The 21,108-nt window shown below is 36.9% G+C and overlaps 1 protein-coding gene across 1 annotated transcript in view; it reads right to left on the minus strand.

The window, feature by feature from the left end:
• The window catches only part of CCDC171 (coiled-coil domain containing 171), a 144,530-nt gene that overhangs the window by 11,173 nt on the left and 112,249 nt on the right, over positions 1–21,108 (minus strand). The window contains exon 24 of the mRNA XM_050329587.1: positions 6,663–6,813. Within this exon, the coding sequence (XP_050185544.1) occupies positions 6,663–6,813 (151 nt within the window). The remainder of the gene's footprint in view (positions 1–6,662; positions 6,814–21,108) is intronic.

Here is a 21,108-nt window from a genome sequence, read left to right on the forward strand (position 1 = left end):
TTGTTTGTGAGCTGGTAGTTCCAGTGCCTCACTAGAAACACATTTTTAATGCCATAGAAATGCAAACCATGAAGGGGAAAAAAAAAAAAAGGAAAGGAGATTACCTTCCTGAAAAAATGACCCCTCCTTTTTTGGACTCAGCCAATGACTTGAAAGATTTGTTTTGTGCTTAACATCGGAACAAACCTGCAGTCATTTAGGAACTTCATGGTTTCCATTAAACCACACAGCATGGACATTTGGAATTTCATGGCAACTGTGAAGTGAGAAAGTGGATCTTGTTTTTCCAAAGTACTGACCTCTGCCGAGAGTTAACACCCACACACATTCACTCATATTCCTTAGCCAATTCATGTCATTAAGGAGGCTTGAAGAACAGACCAAACAAAGAAAAAAAACAAACCAAAACAAACCAAAATCCAACAAAAAACAAACCAACCCCACCTAACCCTCTTTAAGCACTGGAAAGTAAAATAGTACCAGTGGCAATGTAATGTTTAAATGCAGCAAACTCACGATGTCCATTCACAGTGTTTACAGCATTAACCCTGCAACTGAAAAACTGAATTATTGGAAACCACCTAATTACCCAAACATTTACCTCTCTGCAGGTGTAAATACATGGGCCTAATAAGCCTTCCCACTGTGAAAGCAGTTACTTAAATTATATTAAAATATTAAAAACTATTTAATGAGCTTTTTTCCCCCTAAAGTAAATTGACTGTGCGCCTTAACCTGCTTCAGGCAAAGGAAGTTTCAAACATATTGGTTTTGAAACTAGCCATTATTTCCCATGTTGCAAAAATGGCAATTTTATTTCCCAACAGCAAATGAAACTGTCAGGAAAATTTAGATGCAATAAAATTGGGTGGTTAAACTAACATGCTGGATTTGGAATAAAACTGAATTAAAGGAATTAAAATTAAGCATTATGTCAGTCAAACTTTATAAAATCTATTTGAAATGGTGGGGGAGGGATGTTGGGGTGGGTTTTTTTTTTTTCAAAAGTTAGGTTTTGGACATGGTGAGGTCCACTCATAACTACCCATTTTATGGGCATCAACAGTGTCACATTTGAAATTTGCGCAATGAAAAATATTTTGCATAAAATGTGTTGCTTCTGGCAACATTTCTGCCTAAATAAAAAGTTGTCAGGCAGTGTGTGACTTTAGTGCTACAGAGTTTTAAAATGGTGGCTTCAGTCCAAAGCTAGCTAATAACGGCTGACATGCACTGGAATCTTGAGGCCTAAATCAACATTGTTTTCACAGCTGTAATTAAGCCACCTAATCAGAAGCACATTTTGACGGGACAGTTTCTGGAAGCCAGACATTACAATTTCTTATGCCTGGAGCGCAGTGGATCATGAGAGGTCCTCATTTAATTTCAGGTTAGAAAAAAAAAAAAAGGCTGTAAAATGAAAGAGTATAAAAAAAAGCAGTGTATGGCTGTTGAAATGAAGCAGGCCTATGTGTTCATGCGTTGACCAACCCTGCATCCCACCCTCCTTCGGCTCTCTGCCGAGTCCCCAGCTCTCAAGTGGCAGCTGCACACAGTGAGATTAAGGGCTTCTGCCAAAGTCAACAGATGAGCTGGTCTGAACTGGCTCTCTGTGTGTTCTGATTGTAAATTGTGCTGGTGATGATTAGAGAACTCTAACACAGGATGTCGAGTCTTAAAACTGTCCAGAGAAAATATTTTTATTTTTTTTTAAGTTCAGGAAATTTTTTTTAAACTTCTTTTGTGGCTTGGTACATAGTGTTTTGTCTATAACTTTCAGATGATTCAAACATGAATTCACACAAATCAAGTAACTATATTATTAAAAAAATACACCATTACTTGCTCACAGCAAGATCCCCCATTTGGGAATGTTTACTTAGCAGTGCTGCTGCAGAAAGCAATTCTCTGACTATTATACTCCAGCAGTCTTGTGCTTCTTCCACCTGCCAAGTGGAAGACACCCCTAAAATACAGACTATCAATTACTTTCTTTGTGTGACTATCACTTTGGGACATTGTCATACCTCTTTCAACAGCTAAACTCCTTTTCTGAAGCACAGCTACATTTGTAACTTTAACATAAACTTTCAACCCCAGAGGCCACTGTAAAACTATCAATATGAGGGCACCAGTCACTGGGGTCTGATTACATTTGGTTCTGCACTTTAATTACATGTGGATTCTATTAACTGAAACTTTTGCCTTATAGGCAACATTTTAATCAAATTACTGTAATTTTCAAATATGTTACAACAGTCTGACAAGTTTAAAGTTCACATACCTAGAATATTGAGTATCAAGAAATTTTTGCATAGAGAAGGAAGTATTCCTTACAAAATAGCAAATGGGATGTTGAATTACTGTAACTGGTTTTGAACACCTTGCCCTAAGTTACATAATGTGATTTATAATACTGGGTTTATATTATTATTATTTTAAACTACGTGATTTTTACTCTTTGGTTATGACTATTACTTGTGTAAGCAACATCACATGACCAGGTGAGCGTTTGCATTGGGATATCTGCGTTCCTTGACTATGCAGTAAGGCTGTCAAGTGATGCCCAACTGCTTAAAATCATGCAAGAAATGCAAATATTTCAGTAAAATCATAGTTTCTGGAAGATATTACTCCTTGGTGGATTCAATCTTATAGAGACTTCAAGCTTATTAACTCCTATGACTAGAGTTTTCTATTTTTGCCCATCTGACATCTCCATACTTTCATGTCTGTGACCACCTCAATAGTCGAAAAATTTTCCTTGTGGACCTGCCAGAACTTTCTTTACTTACTATCACTTTAGGAACATTCACATGTTTTCACAGCAACTAAACCACACACTGGTATTTAACAGTACTGAGCAAAAGTTACAATTATTTGAGGTCCATATTTACTGAATTATGTCCTAGACTATTTCCACGAAATCACATCAAGGAAGAGGGTAAAATAACAAGTCTAATGACTTTTTGCAAAGTTAAGAATAAGTATCTCCAAATCTTTCACAAAACAAGTTTAACTGTGCATAAGGCTAGCTTGAGAGGAGTGAAAAAGCCAAGGAGAGTTTTCATCAAAGACCTATCTGCTTCTTGCAACATCTGGGAAGAATTCTTCCAGCTACATAAGAGATATGGCTCTGGCCCATGAAAGACACCCTCTGACATTTAACATAACACCGATGGAGTGAGTGCCTTTCTCCTATGCAGAAAGTAGAAAAGCAAATGTTTTCTTTCTCTCCAGTTCCATCCTCATAATTCTAAATTTAGGACAATGTATGCCTGTTAGATGCAGGTCTTAGCTATAAACACAGATGAACTGGTGACAAGGAAACAAATTGCATGGGGGAAAAACAATGTCACTGCATCCACGCCCTGCATCACTGTGCTTGCAGCAATGAACCTTTGGACAGCATGGATTCACATGCTTGCCATATGACTAAATATGATGACACGTGTTGCCCCACAGCACCCACAAAATAATTGTTTATGACTATACTAATGCACAATAGAGCACTGAAAAGCTCTTAGTTCAAGGTCTACTTATTACTGCATCTCTGAATGAATGTGCAAGTATAGTAATAAACTAATGTATCTGAAGAAGAATTAAAATTAATAAAAGCAGCAGAATTCAGTACTGGTTAGAATTCAGAACTGTCAAGTGTTCATTTAACAGGGAACCTTGAAGCATGGTTCATTCACAATGTTCATATTACTGGATGTTGCTGAACAAAAAGTAGGCAAGAAAGACCATTACAAAATGTTAATTGTTGCATAGCACACACACACAAGGACATTTTAGAAATGTAAGGAAAATTTATTAGGAATTTGGTAAAGAAAAAAAAACAAACAGAAGTTTTAGAAAAAAAAGGCAACCAGGAAACCCCCCCAACCAAGAGAGATACAGGGATAGGGAACAACAGAAAAGGGAAAAAAGAGAAAAGAACCTGAACTGTTTTTCAGCCATACTTAATTTTAGAGAGTTGCAAGAACAAAAATCACACAGAAGAAGAATCATCAGAGATGAGTATGACAGACAGATAGGTGCACACTAATCAAGAGTACAGAGACATTCTGCTACTGACTTAACTTCTCCCCACATAATAATTCTCTTCTCTGTAAGCAGTGTTCTCAGTGTTCATCTGACCTCTGTCCATCATAATCATACCCCTTCCTGTTCCTCTCTGTTGGCATTAGCATGACCACACATATCAATCTCATAATCTAAACACTATTGACTAATAGGAAAGTGCTTGGACTAGAAGCAGACTGGAGGATGGAGATGTCAATTCAGAGTCTTAGATAAAAGATGAGTTAGAATCACTGATGTTGCCTTATGGCATCAGTTTTGTTTTTACAATTATCAGCAAACCCCAAAGCAACAGAAGAGGGCAGAAATGGTATGAATAGAAAGAAAGGTGACATAGTTATGAAATTTCATGGGAAAAGGTCAATTAGGAAAGCAATACCTTCCAAACATGGAAAAGATTAATACTGATGAATGGTCCAAACTTGCAAGCAATGGACAGTAGGGAGGGTAAGATCCTTATGCAACCAGCATAGAAGACATCAAGAAACAGCCACAACACGGTGGGATAAAACCCAATCTTATAAGGTAGAGTCCACACATAACAGGAAGACTTCAAAAATACATTTCAGCACTGAGAAACAGATTACTGTTCAAAAAACACAAGCATATGCCATATGAAGGCCTGAAACTAATACAGTCCAAGTTTGTCTCCTATATGAAAAGTTTTGTCTGCAATGGATATATGAGAGAACATAGTGAAGTAAAACCAACAAAGATTGTCTAATTTTGAAACCAAACACATACTCAAGTCATCACTCCCTTTCATTTAAAGTAACCAGAAAACAAAATCTGTTCTATTTTAATACAAATATTTAGCACAGAACTTCTTTCCGAAAATCAGAACAGAACAGTATCGACTGAAACATTAAAATATAAGCCACTCCACAAAGCTGTGATGTTGAAGTTAATACAACTTGTACAGACGTTAGGGAAAAGCTTTACAGAAACCCTAAATATACAAAATATAGCACAATCACTTATATTTGTTTCATAGCAACCTGACATTCTCATTCTGAATTTTTTTGCCTTTACATTAAAATTTTAAAACACTTTCTACTAATGCTTATGCTTACATTCAAATTAAATGGCATCTAAATAAAAAACTATTCTCCCAGAGGGCTAATATATCCCTTCAACACAAATAGTATCATCTTTACATGGACACTGCAGGCAGACACGAATTACTTAAAAAGCACTGCCTTGAATCACAAGCTTTGGAGCGCTGGGGAAAGCAAGGTGTTTGTTTTCATTGTCACATAATAAGCGGCTGGATAGCCCTTCATAGACAGGACTAGCAACATCTTTGCTAAAAGCTCTCTCAATCCAAATGAAAGCAAACCTTTCTGCAAGTTCAACAGACTTCCCAATCTTGGTACACAAGTGGTCATCTTGATTTAAACAACAAAAACAATCATAACAAGCAAAGGAGCAGTCCAAAATTACACTGGCCACAAGCTCAGCAGGACACACATAAACCTAACAGAAAACATCAAAAGAGTCCAAGTTTTCATTCAACAATTATCTCAAGATGTTAAAACTGAAATTCATCACTGACTAATATAGTTTCTATTCACAATAATTTCCCAGCTGTTAGAAGCTGGGCAAGAAAGTAATGTAATTCTGTTGGAGACAACCAAAGCCAAAGCCACAGTCACAGTGTGTTTATGAAAATTGCTTTAGTGACAATTCTCTTCCTACACATCTTCTGTTTCAAAAAGAAAGACAATCCTCATTTTCTTTATGGTCCTTTGCTACATAAGACTAAAAGAAGAAAAAAGAAGATAAGGACAACAACAACAACAAAAAAACAAACAAACAAACAAACAAACAAACCAAACACCCACCAAAAAAACAAACTCCAAAGCTTTCTCCTTTGTCCTCTGTGAAAAAGTAAGAAAAAATGGAGGACAAATACATCAAGTGTATGCAAGCTGCACATCCTACAGTGTCTAGAGATACCTGGCTACATGTTTATACCAGTTTATGTGTCTGGCCTCCTGCCTCTCTGAGACAAATAAATCTGCATTCAATAATTCCTCTAGAGAGAAATCTCAGATCTGAAGAATCACCTTATTAGCCTTAAACAAATCCAAGTATCTTTGTGGGCAACAATATTTTTAGGCCAGAAATTATTTCTGAAACTGGATTTTAACCTTTGCAACTTTTGTGAGAAGCACTAAAATCCAAATCTCCTAATAAACATTTTATTTACATGAACAGTTAATAACATTCCACTTTAACATGCTACATCTCTAGATGGTTACATTCTTCAGGTCCAAAGTTCAGCTATTTACTGTACTGCCAAAACTAAAGCAACCACAATGTGTACTTTTCCAGCAACAGCAGCAATGAACAGGTCCTTGTAGAAGACAAAGTAGTAAAAATAATCCCTGTGTTAACTAGTACCATCCCTTTCTCTTCTGAAAAAAAAAATTCAGTTCACACTAATTTTATTGTTCTAATATGTTTATAGATAAATGTTATTGTATTTCCAAACAGAAACAATGCAGCATGAAGAGAAATGCTGGCTAAGAATCCACATCCAAATGACAAAAATAATTGTAAAGCAGACTTACCATTTGTAAGGACACCTTCATGAAGACATGCTGTTTGGAGCCTGGACTTTGGAGCTGCAGCATGAAGCTGTAGAGATTCTGTTTCTCTCACTAATGTTTCAACTCTGGAAACTGCAAGTTGGTAGACTTCCATGAAACTTTGAATCACGGCCTTTAGAAAGTAAAATAAACCATCAGTGCCAGGTAAGCTATACTTAAATGCCAAAAGCATACATCCAAATTCATTACAGAAGATCTAATTTTTTTTAATTGGAGAAATCAAACAAAAGTTGTGAGCCAGGGAAAACTTTGGTCTCAGGACTTAAACAAAAGTCTAACACGGTATTCCTTCTAAAATCTGAAATATTAATAGCACTGAGAACAAGCAAATGACTGTGCATCCTAATTAGAAGGTGTTTTGATAAGTTGTTTTAAGTCATGCAGTCCTGCATTGAAGAGTTGATACTATTTTTCATTTTATTTAACTACAAGGCTCAGTGCATGTTCAATTTGTTTACAAAGAATCACTACACAATTTCAGGTAAATTTTCATGCTTTCAGAATGAGTCCTCCCACTTCATGTTAAGAAAATTAATTTGGTAGAAACAAAAGAAACACAGTAAACCTACAGACATCTGGAGGTAAATAATCTCATTACAGTACAACTGGGAAAATATAATTGTTTTCATGTATATAGTGGAAGAATGTCCCAATTCTGTAATATTGATCAGACTGATAATACAGTTAGCAGCACAAGAGAGTACAAATGATTTGACATTACTGGTAACTTTATATCTACCCTAAATAGTCTAACACTGTTGAGATTATTGGTCTTCTTTACAACTGGTTAATCACATTTCATAAGCTCGGTTTTCCCCTTTGAAATGATCTGTAACGAGTTCTACTGTAAGAACATATTACAGATAATATGAGATAGACTTTCTGAATATCAGACTGTGTTATAGACAAAAATAAACTTCGTATCACAAACGGGCACTCACAAAGATTTTTACTGTTTTCCTTTCTTTGTTCTCAAATACAATACTGCTTTTCAGAATAGAACTTAACATCACTGAAATCAATAAAGTTATTTTATTATGATGTGTAGAAAACAACAGTGGCAAATAAACAGCATCATAATTTTTCTCATCAGAAATAATACCCAAAATGTTTTAAATACTATGGTGCTAGTCCTAAAAGTGTATTCACATAGCTCTGTCAGTTTGCCACCATCAGCTCTGATCCTGCTTTAAAATTTTTCATTCCACATTCAACTTGACTAAGATGCTGCAGCTCTTCAAAAACAATACCAAGCAAGAATTTGGATATATCTCACACTCTATATAAAAACGTCTGAGAGTCTTCATATGGCAACTGCCCACATGTTAAAAATTAGACGCATGTTGAAATAAGTCTATGGACTGGGCCTGTGACTCATAAACAAGGATTATACCATTGCATCATAACAAGCTGTGTCTCAAATCTCATAGAAAAAAATCTTAATGTGTTTCTTTGATTACTTCACACATGATATTTAAAGGTGTCACTGAACCGGAATGTATAGAGATGTTTCCTCACCTTCTTCCATTTCCCTCTGCTACTACAAAGCTAGTGAACCCACTAACCTATACAGCATCATTCTACACCTCCACAGCCACTCTGAGTCCATGCAGTTCTTTGAAATAGTCTTTTCTAATTCCTTGCTGATCTACTCAGCTATTTAATTTGTTTTCTTGTTAAATAAGTTTGAAAATTTCCAGTCTAGGAAAAATGTATTAAAGAGCTTTTATTTTCAGACAATTCTATTTTTTTAAGAGTTCTAGATTTCTTTTTAGTCCAGAAAGAAGCGACTTAGCAGCAGCTAATGATTCATTACCAATGTGGAAGGTAGCATTCATGCACGCGTAGGTACACACTCGTTCCAATACATCCCAAATCCCTACCAAAGAGCCAGGGTCAGTTTAGATTTCTCTTGCTCAGGACCAGGTTAGAGTAAACAATATTTTTGGGTCTTCGAGTGGGTGGCATGGAATCCATGATAATGACTGTGCAGAACATTTATTCTAAATGACATGGAGAAAGGTAAATACATTGGATTTTCAGATGTGCCATTGGAAGGCATGAATGATTTTACATAACTCATGTCAGTCACAAATCGAGTGACCTATCTGTTTTATGTCATACAAAAGTTCCACTTATTAGGAAGCTGGATACACAGGGAATGGGCAGACATCCTGGCCACTTGCAAATTACAAGATGTCACCTAACGATTAAATGCATCTCTAAAGCAGTTCAGGAATTTAATTTAATCCCTATCTGAATATTACAGACACCAAAATATCTGCACCTCTGCAAACTGCTCCATGATCTAGAAAATCAGTTGACAGAATCTCCTGGAAGGAAAATCTAGTTCTTCAGGCATTTTTTTCTTTCCCGCTGAGTAATGTTTTCTTCTACGTATGCTTAGAAATAAGATATATGTATAGTTTTTGATTATACACAACAGTAAGATGCTTCAGCAACCCTCCTGATTAATTTTTATAACAGAAAATTTGACATCCATATACATCTTCAGGATCTGCATTTTAGTGAGCACTTCTGGTTTTGAATGTGTTGGCAATACTATGACATGCAAACAGGGAACTGAACATAAAAAAAAAAAAATCTTCCATTACAAATGAAAATATTTCAAAAATACACACCAGAAAATCAATTCTGTTCAGAAAGGCCAGATGTAGTGATCCCCAAACATTATAGGAACTAGTATTATTGCAACTAAGACTACTTCAAAAGTTTTATATTTTCAGACAGACAAGTATTACAGGAAAGTTAGTGGGGAGAAGATTTAACGAAGGAGGCCACAGAAACAGTGGAGTTGAAGAATACTAATTTGGAACATTACTGGCTTTAGGTGTCCCTGCTTGTGCAAAGGGCTTGGACCAGATGGCCTCCAGAGGTCCCTTTCAATTTCAACCTAATTCAGTGATTAAAAGTCATCCTAAGGATGGAACACGATGCAAGTTAATGGCTGAAAATTACATAGGACTGTAAACTTTAATAGCACAAATTGTAAGCAATTACTCCACATTAATCAAAGACAAAAAGAGGAAATAATCAGATGCTAAATGTTTTTTTTCTGTGACCTCTTTCCTTTCCTTTTACTCCACACAATGTTTTATTTTATAGAGAATATCACTATTATTTAACATTCTACATCATGTGCTACTGATATGGCAGAAGCAAATGGCAGGAGTGTTTTCAATGACAAAACTGCTTTTAATGTGAGAGGAGACCCATGCCCCAATAAGATACAGGTAGACTTCATGAAAACAAATGCATGACTTTCCACATAACTGGTTGCAACTCACAAGCTAAAAATAAATTCATAACATCGGCATGGAAAAAGGATGCATTTATCACAAAGATGATGGACTAGACACAGTATTTGCAATAATGCCCAAGTTCCATTTTCAAATCTAACTGTCAATGGACAAATTATTTTAAGCCTAAGTACTTCCAAGGATCTTTTTTTTTACAGCTATTTAAACATTTAAAACAGTATCTTCATCTAGAAAATCCCTAAAAGCGCTCTAACCATCTTAAAGTACAAAGTCAGAAAATTTTGAAAAAATCAATTAAGTGCTATTCATATCACAAAGGAATAAAGTATTTTAAGTTTTAGACCTTTATTAAATTAGGAAAAGGGCCTCTGAATATTCTAAGTGGAAAAAGGGCCTTACAACCTGTTCAAAGATGTATCATCTGTAATATGAGGACGGCATAAAAAATTTCTGGCTTAGGCTACATGTTGGTAAAGCTGAGAAACAAAAATTGGGAGTAAAAATAAAACAAACTAAGCTGATGCTGTTTATAAACTACAGACCACCAAAGCAGGGATATTTAAGCTATTCTTTCTTCCTCCAGATTAATTTTCAAAGGACTTAGAATGCTTAAGCTTAGGACAGTTCTCCAGGAGACATGTAAAACTCATTTTTTCTAACATTCCTTCTGTGTCCTTTTCAATAATCAATCATTGCCTAGTTCTGTACACCATTTCTAGAACCAGTAATTTTCAGGAGCACAGTGTTGTAGATGCTGTAAAACAGCTTTTGTGTGTATTACTGGCTCCGAACTTACAAGACTGAAAGACTCCAACCTTCACAGGTATTTTATTTAAAGGGGAAAATGGCTAATATTGACAAATTACATAACAATCTTCAAGAAATTGGAAACACGAAAGGAATACCAATCTTTTAAAAAATTAATTTATGAAATTCAAAGGTTATTCAAACGTCAGCTGTTCTCAATTAAGTTATAGTAGAAATATATGACAAGAAATACATAGATCAGTATATGCAAATTAGCAAACCTCTCATCAGTGTTTTAATGTATTTATTATACATTACAAAAATGGCCTTTTAAATTCAAAATAAAAAGAATGTAAATATTGTCCTCCGTGTCTCACTATTGAGAACATAGTTAAAAAAGAAATTATTTGGATTATGAGTTACAAATGGTAGAGAATAAAAATTTCCATTTAAAGTTTTAGACTTCTCCAAAGTTACAAATAAAATAACAAGTTATTAAGAATCAGTTTCTTTATTTTTATAGCCATGTTATAACTTGAACTCAGAATCTTCTTGGGCCTGATTGGTTATCACGGAACTACAGCTTGTCTTTGGAAGGAACAAAACTAAAGAAAGGAGACCCTATGTTGAAATGATGCTTATTAAAGGGTGTCAAAAAGACTTACACCCTGACAATATGAACATTGACTTTGTAAGATCAGATGCAGCAGTCAGAATAACAGGACAACCCACTTTGGAAAAAGAAACCAAAAAAAGTACCAAAAAAAGTTGACATTCACATTTGACTGTTCGGTTCTCCCTTTAGGAAATTCTTCAACTAAAAACAGTGTTAGCAGGTAGTAAAATACCCCAGGCCTATATATACAAAAGATAAAAAATAACAAGATAAGTAATAACGAATGAACTTCTGAAGAATAAAAGATTAACTCTAGCACAACAAACTGCTTACATGAGAATCTGAAAAGATTGAGAATTTCACTTATGGTACAGAATTTGGCTGGAGTTCTGCATACCTGTCATTAATGCCTTGCTTCAAACTGTCATAAATAAGGTTCATTAAAATGAGTCCAGAAAACAAAAGATACAGCAATGGCTTTTTGCTTTCATGAATAAGATTTCAGGATACTTATTATAGATTTAAGAGAACTATGTTTGGAGAAGAAAGGATAAAATTAATTTCCCCCATACATTTTAGCATTTGAAAATCCATCCTGGCCACCTTGACTCATAGTCCAAAATGTCTAGTGGCATCAGTGGAGGATACAAATACAGCATCTTCTCAGGCATCAGGAAAAAACCTCAAGGGAAACAGCATTCAGCAAAATTGCACTTTTGCAGCTGTTTGGCACTTCTTTAATGATCTATTCTCCTTGTATCTCATTTCAACACTAAACATTTTGTTCAGTTCCATTCAAGCGTGGCATGCACAATTTAAATGTGCCAAAAAGCAGGTCAGTTTTCTTACAACTTTTTTTTTTTTTCCCCAACGAAAGCTGACTCAGTGCCACACGCAGTACCCAATTCTATCCCCTTCACTTCAATAACAATTACTTTACCCTGTAGGTCTCAGAGGATAGCCCAAGGGAGTGAAGCTCTAAATAACCTCTTCTCTGCAAGAGGTAATGACATGACTTCCTACAAGAAAACTGAAAAGGGAGCACTGAAGTTGACAGCGATGGAAGGGAAAGTGCTTCTAATGGAAACCACAGCAGATGGGCATAACAACAATTGCCATGAAAATTATTACAAAGTGTAAGATTTTCTAAAATCATATCTATCTCTCAGAAACTGATAAATTAGGACAAATGTATTTGTTGGTACGAGGAGGTAGAAAAGCATTCTTAGAATTTCATAGCAAAGGACCTACCTGCAGCCTTGACTACTCAGAAATATCTGTCGACCATGCAAGAAAATCACCACGTAACAAAATTAAGGAAATGCAGGTTTTTATAGGCCAATAATATTTACAAGCAAAGACCATTGTCCCTGTCATTTGCACTAAATCAAGCAAAGTTGCATACAAAATGTAAAGGAGAATCAATCACTGCCTTGAAGAACTTGTAGTTTAAGCTACAGCTACGGAGAAAATGTTACCACAACGTTGTACCTCTTCCCATCTTCTTACACAATCTTGATTCAAAAAGAACATTTCAGTTTGTCAGGGAGGGAATTTTTCAAGAAAATTATTTTAGTGAGAAAGAAACATAAACTGAAAGAAGTTTCAGGCTGGTACCCTGCCTACAACTTCTTTTGCAGTGTACATTCTAGACAGGGATGAAACAAAGAGAGACGGGTAGTCACTGAAAACACTATAAAGTCCACATTAAAGTGCCTCAACTGTGAGCATGAAAATCTACTTAGTCTGAGCATAATGTATTACCACTGAAGAGAGGAACCAAAGAGCAGCAGTCACTACAGAAAAGTCAGGAGGCACCTTTACTATAAAACATGACAGTTCCCCATCACAAGTTTAGTCTTAAGCAGAAAGAAGAAAGTAAAACCTCTTCAAAATTCAGGTGAAATGTCAAGTGAAAGTACAAGTTGTCTGAATCTTGATGATGTTGCTTTTGGCCTACTGAAGTGACACCTTGGAACCAGAAAAGATGTACAAACGCTGAAGTACAGAATTCTGCTTTCTACAACCAAATTCATGGAAGTAAAATAAATTTTAAGAAGCATATTCTTTCATATTTTAAGCAGCTCCTACATATGGATAAGATATCCTATATAAGCAGAACAATTTATAAATAAATGCTACCCAAACACTAAGTCTAAAATCTATTAACTAGTTATAAGTGCATGTGTAGGAGAATAGTATAAGGAGGGAAGAGAAACAGGCATTAATTGATCAAGTTACTAAGTAGAAAAATCTGAAGCAAGTTCACATGGAAAGTAAATGTGAAATCTGAAAAACTTCTGTTCTTTGAAATGCTGTCCACAAACTATTCAATGTAAGTCAATAACTCAACTATTTGCCAACACAGTAGCTTACTCAAAATTAAAATAGTGGTTTTTCATTGGTTTTGAAGAGTGCTCTGTTAACTAAGACCATTTTCAATTACTCTTAGCAAAGAAATATGCTTTACTCATGAAAAAATACTTAGTTTTAACCACTGTAGAAAAAGTCTGCTGCTGACTCCAAGAGAATATGATCACTCCACAAAATCTGGGCTCAGTATAGAAATTTCCTTGAGTATTTTGACTAGAGCTATGAAGTGATATAGATTATTCTTTTTTGGTCATAAGAAACAGCTTTTCAATTGTAAATTAAAACACTTTTAAAGTGAAGTAGATAAAAGGTTTTGCATATGTGGAAATGTGTCCACTTTGTAGTTTCCATGAAAAAAGCTGAGGATAGTCTATGCTCTAATTGACATTTACTAGGAGAGACAAAGGCCCCTCCTGGTAGCTTTAGTCAATATGACAACTGCGATTATGTAGCTCATACACAAATACTCATTACTGAGTCCTAATCTTTGTATCAGATTTTAGGTGAATGCTCAAGTCCAATGAGCCTAGGGGCTAGGAAACAGTGCAAAGTTTTGTGAAACAGCTACTTCATTTCCTTTGCTTTTCTTATGAATGCTCATAGAAGCACAGCAATTTAAGTCATCATAGATATTTCATCCTACATAAAGCAACATTTTCTAGTTTTGCAAGGAAATACTAAACTATTAGGTTGGATAGCAAATTAATTTTTTCACTTTGGCTTCTCACAAAACTCCAGTTATATGCATAGATTCATGATGCCAGCACAGGAAAAAACACTAGTCTCTGTCCTTGTAGAGAACATAATAATCAAGAGAAGCTGAATTGCATTCCTCACACCTTTAATCTATTGTCCACTGGCACATACAGAATGGACAGGTGTCCTCCCTTCATTCTGCCTAAACTCAGATGTTAGTGAGTAACTAGTTTGCTTCAGACATCCTCAAACTTTAACAAAATTTTTACTAACAAGAACCTCAACAACATGCAAACAGCTAGATTTTCCATCAGACTTGCTTTCAAGATCTAGTTTATGATATGAAAATGTTTTATTAGAAATTTCAGTAACAACAGCTCTTGTTCCAAAATCTGAGGAGTCAAAGAAAATTTAAAGAACATGGTACACCTACTACTGACCCTCACAATGAGCATATACATTAGCATCCCTCTTTACAAAGCAAAATCTGAAGAATATTGGCAACGTCTGACAAAACAGGCACCATCACTGAGCTTGACAATTTGCTATCCTTAAAGCTTAGTATTATATAAATAAAATATTTTCTTCTCAAAGTTTGCTTTTACCCATCATAATCTGAGGAATAAGATCAAATAAAATAATCCCTACCATCTCTGAATATTAAGTTCTACTAAATGAATGTACAGCTGAAGAAAACCCTTGTTGGGAAAACCTGATTCTGTTTGCCTGCCTTTTTGGCATTAGTCATACAAAATGTCATATTAGCTCAGCTCAGAAAGGTATAAATCTCAACCAATTTACGCTAAAAGTTGGTGGATGAGTGAGACTGCACTACACTGAAGTCTGGCTTCTTCAGTGCAAGAGCTCAACAAGCTAAGTAAAAATGGAACAGCTTGAAAGCGCTAAGGAATACATCTGATCCAGGTAGATCAGCTTACAAACTGCAAATGGAGAGAGGGAGCTCTGTTGGGAGTTTGAAACAAGACACTGTGAACTGCCAAACTTTGGGATAACAAAGGGCATGAGAATGGGTGACACCCAGCCAGGTTGAATGGACACTGAGAGACACAGCAGGAGCTGGAAATTGCCAACCTTCAGAGTAACAAAAGGCATGAAGACTGGTGACTGTCACAGAGGTGGATGGATGTAGAGAGGGGGGCAGGAGCTGAGTACTCAGAAGAGTGAGCAAGATTCACGTGCAGGGAGACTGTGAGAGTATGAAAGACCAGGGGTTCCTTCACTGGGGGTCCTCATTGGAGGTACCCAGTTGGAGCTGTTTCTGTTACTGTGCTGGGAATAAATGACTTTAGGGAACAAGACATCTGAGATGCTGCTAAGGGAAACATGGGGTTGAACCTGTAAGGAAACCTGGTCTGACTGTGCGAGTGTGGTGTGTGTGGGGAGTCAAGTGCAGCATCCATGGGCTCACTGAGCCACCTGCTGCGAAGAGTCTTTGGTCCCAACAGTGAAAGACTCTGGCCTTGGAGCATGACTGCCAGAGAGCCTCATGAATGGTCAGACTGAAAAGTTTCCTTAACCAAAGAAGAACTAACTGTTCTGATGGAAGACCTCTGGTTGTTCTCATTCAGACCAAGAATTCAAAAATGTCTTGCTACTAGATATGCCTGTTTAGATAATATTTTCAAAGACATTGATTTTCAACTTTGTCTTCAGACAAGAAGGCATGGTCTTAAGTTCTGCCAGGGGAGGTTTAGATTAGATATTAGGAAGAAATTCTTTATAGAGAGAGTCACCAGACATTGGAATAGGTTGCCCTGGGAGGTGGTGGATTCTCCATCCCTGGAGTTTTTTAAGAAGGGACTGGATGTGGCACTGAGTGCCATGGTCTCTTAACCACGGCGGTGTTGGATCAAGGGTTGAACTCGATGATCTCAGAGGTCTTTTCCAACCCAGCTGATTCTATGATTCTATGAAATGCACCAAATGTTTTTCCATTAAATGGAAACTTATAATGAGATTGCAGAATATGATTCAAATTATTAGGTTGAGAGCCTGGCAAGTAAGGAACCGGCTGTTGTGGTCCAGTTCCTGGTCTGGCCAATAGTCAACAATTAGATCTAATTCCTTAGAAGCCTAAGATACAGAGTGACTTTCTGAATTCTGTTAATGGAACTGGATGCTTACAGAAACAGTGAAAGGAGAAAACTAAGGAGGATAGGCACTCATGAGATGAGTTTGCCTAGAAAACATAAAGTACTTTTCATCAATAAGATCAAAAGTAAAACATCCCATATCATAGGCTATTGTAATGAGACTGAGAAAGTCCTTCCTAGTCTTTTTATTTTTACCAAATTTGGTAATGAATGCAAGCATTGCACTAGCACATACTTGAGTGGTGTCCTTAATGGTGGATCAACAAAAGCAGCTGGTCCTTATCCAAGAATCCTAGGCTACCCTAGCTTACAAACAGTCAAGAGGATAGCATTTTTTAAACTACTTCTTATGTTAATTAGTTACTACTTCATAATCCATTTTTCAGAACTGGACCACTACCTGCAGTTAGGTCATTTATGAGTAATTGTGCCTATGAATGTTTTTAACAGAGAAATCACTTCCACAGCTCAATAATTCTAGAAACTATAGATGATTTCTACTGTTTTTACCTTCTTGTAGTTCAGACATGAGGAAAGCAAGCTGAAAAGAAACAATTTCTGATGGAGTGTCCAAGAATGTGAGGTGACAATCAATGCTAAAGCATGACTAGTACAAATAGGGTAAACTGGGAATATTTATTAACATTAACAATATTAACATTAAATGAAATAGCAGAAGCAATTTTCAAAATAAACACAGAAAATAGTTTTTCAGAAAGTGTGTAATTAAGCTGCAAAAGTCTTTTCTGCAAGTCATGTGAATGCTTGCCTTTACATGGGTTCAAAAAGTAATGGGACAATAAACGGGTGCTAAAGACAAAAACAATAATTTTGTTTCAGAAGGTCCATGAACAAAAATGGTGGAGACTGGGAGAAATTCTGGAGACATTTTAGCTCAGTTTCTTTTTTTTTTTTTTTATTCCCCTGTCCAACCTATTTTTAAGCAGGGGCAACCACATTTGCTGCTATTTTTTATGCCCTTTAGGCATTAAATGTTTATTCAGTCCCACAGTCTATTTCCCAAAGGAGTAAAATTTGCAGCAAGTCTCTCGTGGAATAAATGCAGAACAAATCAGGCATCTAGGATAGTGACCTTTGCCAAGGTACAGACAAACATCACATTTTGACATGCAGGAGACTCTCTGCGCAAAACTCAGTCATGTGGTCTTTGCAAGCATGTGTAAAAACTTAAGAATTTAAACTTCAACTTATAATCTTCATTTAAGATTGGGAAATTGGATCGAGGGAAAGTCTGGCACTGTTATCATCATCATGGCTAGGTTTCAAGAACGAAGATTTGGGAAGGGCTCTACCCACACTTGCTACAAGCCCACTGATGGCTAAAAAGGCCAATGTGAGATAGACAAGTCCGGCTGCAGAAGGCACAGCACAAAGACTCCCCAGGTGATACCGACGAGATGCGATTCTTTCTGCGTTGTCTTTTCTCCTCAAAAGTGATCCTGTGTGTGTTCTCAAAAGCAGCAGCAGCGTTATAGATGGTGTGTCTCCAGGCCTCCCAACTGGTGGTGATCAATATGGCCAAGGATAAGGGATTGTTTCAGGCAGTCCTTGTATCTCCTCTTCGGGGCTCCTCTCTTGCGGAAGCCAGTGGCAAGTTCCCCATAGAGCACGATCTTAGGGAGGCGGTAGTCCTGCATCCTGGAGACGTGCCCTGCCCAGCGCAGCTGTGTTCTCAGCAGCATGGCCTCAATGCTCGTGACTGCTGCCTGTTCAGACAGACGTGTTGGTCACATAATCCATCCAGTGGATTGTACGGAGGCAGCACTGATGGAAGGGTTCTAAGAGACGCAAGTGGTGGCAGTAAATGACCCATGACTCAGATCCATATAAAAGAGTAGACAGTACAACAGCTCTGTAAACGCTGATCTTTGTACTTTTCTTCAGGTGTTTGTTTTGCCACACTCTCTTTTGGAGTTTACCAAAAGCTCTGTATGCCTTTGCTAACCTGTTGTCTATTTCTGCATCAATTTTACTGTCTGAGGAGATGATGCTTCCCAGGTAATTAAACTCCAAGCACTCCATGCTAAGTTTCACAAATTTGTGGTGTACTGTTGGGAATGAGGTGAACTGCCTTCAGACCTTCATGACACTGTCATCATCACCTCGTACAAGAGGAAAGGAGATAAATCAGACTGCTCAAATTACCGAGGTATTACTCTGCTCTCCATTGCTGGTAAAATCCTTGCAAGAATTCTTTTGAACAGATTAATGCCCGCCATAGCAGAAGATCTTCTGCCTGAAAGCCAGTGTGGTTTCCGAGCCAACAGAGGTACCACAGACATGGTATTTGTTCTCAGACAACTGCAAGAGAAGTGTCGGGAACAGAACAAAGGGCTCTATGTTACCTTTGTTGATCTCACCAAGGCTTTCGACACTGTGAGCAGAAAAGGTCTGTGGCAGATTTTGGAACGTTTAGGATGTCCTCCCAAGTTCCTCAAAACGATCATCTCGCTTCATGAGGACCAGTGCGGTCAAGTCAGATATGGTGACGCACTTTCTGATCCCTTTCCCATAGCCAATGGTGTGAAGCAAGGCTCTGTTCTTGCACCAATTTTATTCACAGTCTTCTTCAGTATGATGCTCCAAAGGGCCACGGCAGACCTTGATGAAGAAAACGGTGTCTACATTCGATATCGTACGGATGGGAGCCTGTTCAACCTAAGGCAACTGAAGGCCCACACCAAGACCTTAAATTGTCTTATCCGTGAGCTGCTTTACGCTGATGATGCCGCCCTTGTTGCCCACACAGAAGTAGCTCTGCAGCATCTAACATCCTGCTTTGCAGAGGCTGCTGAGCTGTTTGGACTGGAAGTCAGCTTGAAGAAGACAAAAGTTTTCTATCCATCTGCACCTCAGGAAGTCTCCCATCATCCCCATATCATCATTGGTGAAACAAAGCTCAAATCAGTCCAGCAGTTTAATTACCTGGCACTGTACACTGTGGCAATAACATGATGCCTTGTCTTTAATCTCTCCCTGTAGTATTTGTCAATTATTATACAATCAGGAAGAGGGGAACCCACCAGTTGGGGGCTGGTACTGGAAAAGAACAATCAAAATTCCTCTGAACAGAGAGAAATCAGAACTAAAGATAGTCTTCAGGTATTAAAAGGACTTTTTAATTTTGCCCCACTGGGGGAATGGGTGACTGTTCTCTCCTGACCTTTTCTTTAGAACTGTACATCTATCAAAAAAGATCATGATGTTGAAGCAATCCAAAGTAATTTAAGTTCTAGCAAGGTTCCAGGAGGATAAACAATTTTGGTCCTTCCATGAATATTATCTTTTTAAAAGCCATGAAACATCCAATCTTTTCAGGTAAACTTGACAACAGGCAGGCTGTGTATCCCTGTTATTCAGGCTTACAAAACAGTTCCACATTCATGAAATTTTCATTACTTACAGCACCTTCCAGCACCCTCCATTTTCTTCTCATGTTCTAATTTCTTACCACTTTTTTGCTTCTAACAGGAAGAGACCAAAATGAGGGAAGAAACCATAATGAAGAGAGACTTTTAAAACACTGTAAAGAACTTGGGTACAGCAATGGCAAATATTAATTTGAGTGCCCTACTTAAAGCATATTAGTCCTAGAACACCTATTGGAAGAGACCATATGAAACCTAAGAATTTGTGCTTTTCACAGTCCAATATAATGTTAGTATTTGTGATCTTAAGATACTAGCAACATGTGTCAGAAAACAATCAATCAATTCAGTTATTGAAAAATCAAGACAATAGCTTCAAAGTAGTTTGCTATGATTCCTGCAAAATAACAATGTAAAAAATAAAATTTGCAGGTAACAGCATATGTGAATTGCAAGCCACAACTCTTCCCGCCACCCACACTTCCTTAAAAAAAAAAAACAACCAAAATAAATAATAAGGCAAAATTGGTAGAATTTGGTAAAAAAAAAAAGATTAACTTTTAATTCTTTCAAAACTTGTCCTCTTCAAATTTCACTTCAGCAGTACACCACTTGGGATGCTATCCCAGTCTATTTCTTCAACACATGACAACTGTGGAAATAACAGAACAGCCTGGGGGTTTTATGCCTAGTTTTATATTCTGAAAGATTTACTGTTTGTCTTAATCCTTAAGTTGCATATTCATTGCTATATTTTCTTCTAACTGCTGTCACTTATATTGTCTTGCAGAAGGGCAAATCAGGGTCAGTTTATGTAAGTGGCATCAATCTAAAAAATCTTCATCAGTCTTTATTTCAAGGCATTATGCAAAGAAAGCTGACATTAAGAGAGCCTTAACTGACAGCAAATGAAATCAATCAGCAAATCACTAAGCCATAATAAACTCTCTCAAGTTGTAGCTAACCCTTCCTTTCTCAGGTCTTTAACTACATGGCCCACCAAATGCAATATCTGGGTAGAAATGTCTCTCAATTCCATTACAACAATCTTGCACTAATATAGTGCAATATTTAAGAATTTTTTTCTTACTCTGTAAGCTATTGATAAGAATAACAAAGAGATAGACATGTTTTATAACAACAGACTACTAAGCAGTTAAGCAAAAAAAAAAATCTTCAGCATTCGAAGCT

This window comes from Myiozetetes cayanensis, unplaced genomic scaffold, assembly GCF_022539395.1.
Source record: "Myiozetetes cayanensis isolate MyiCay16 unplaced genomic scaffold, myiCay2020 scf4, whole genome shotgun sequence".
NCBI classification, from domain to species: Eukaryota; Metazoa; Chordata; class Aves; order Passeriformes; family Tyrannidae; genus Myiozetetes; species Myiozetetes cayanensis.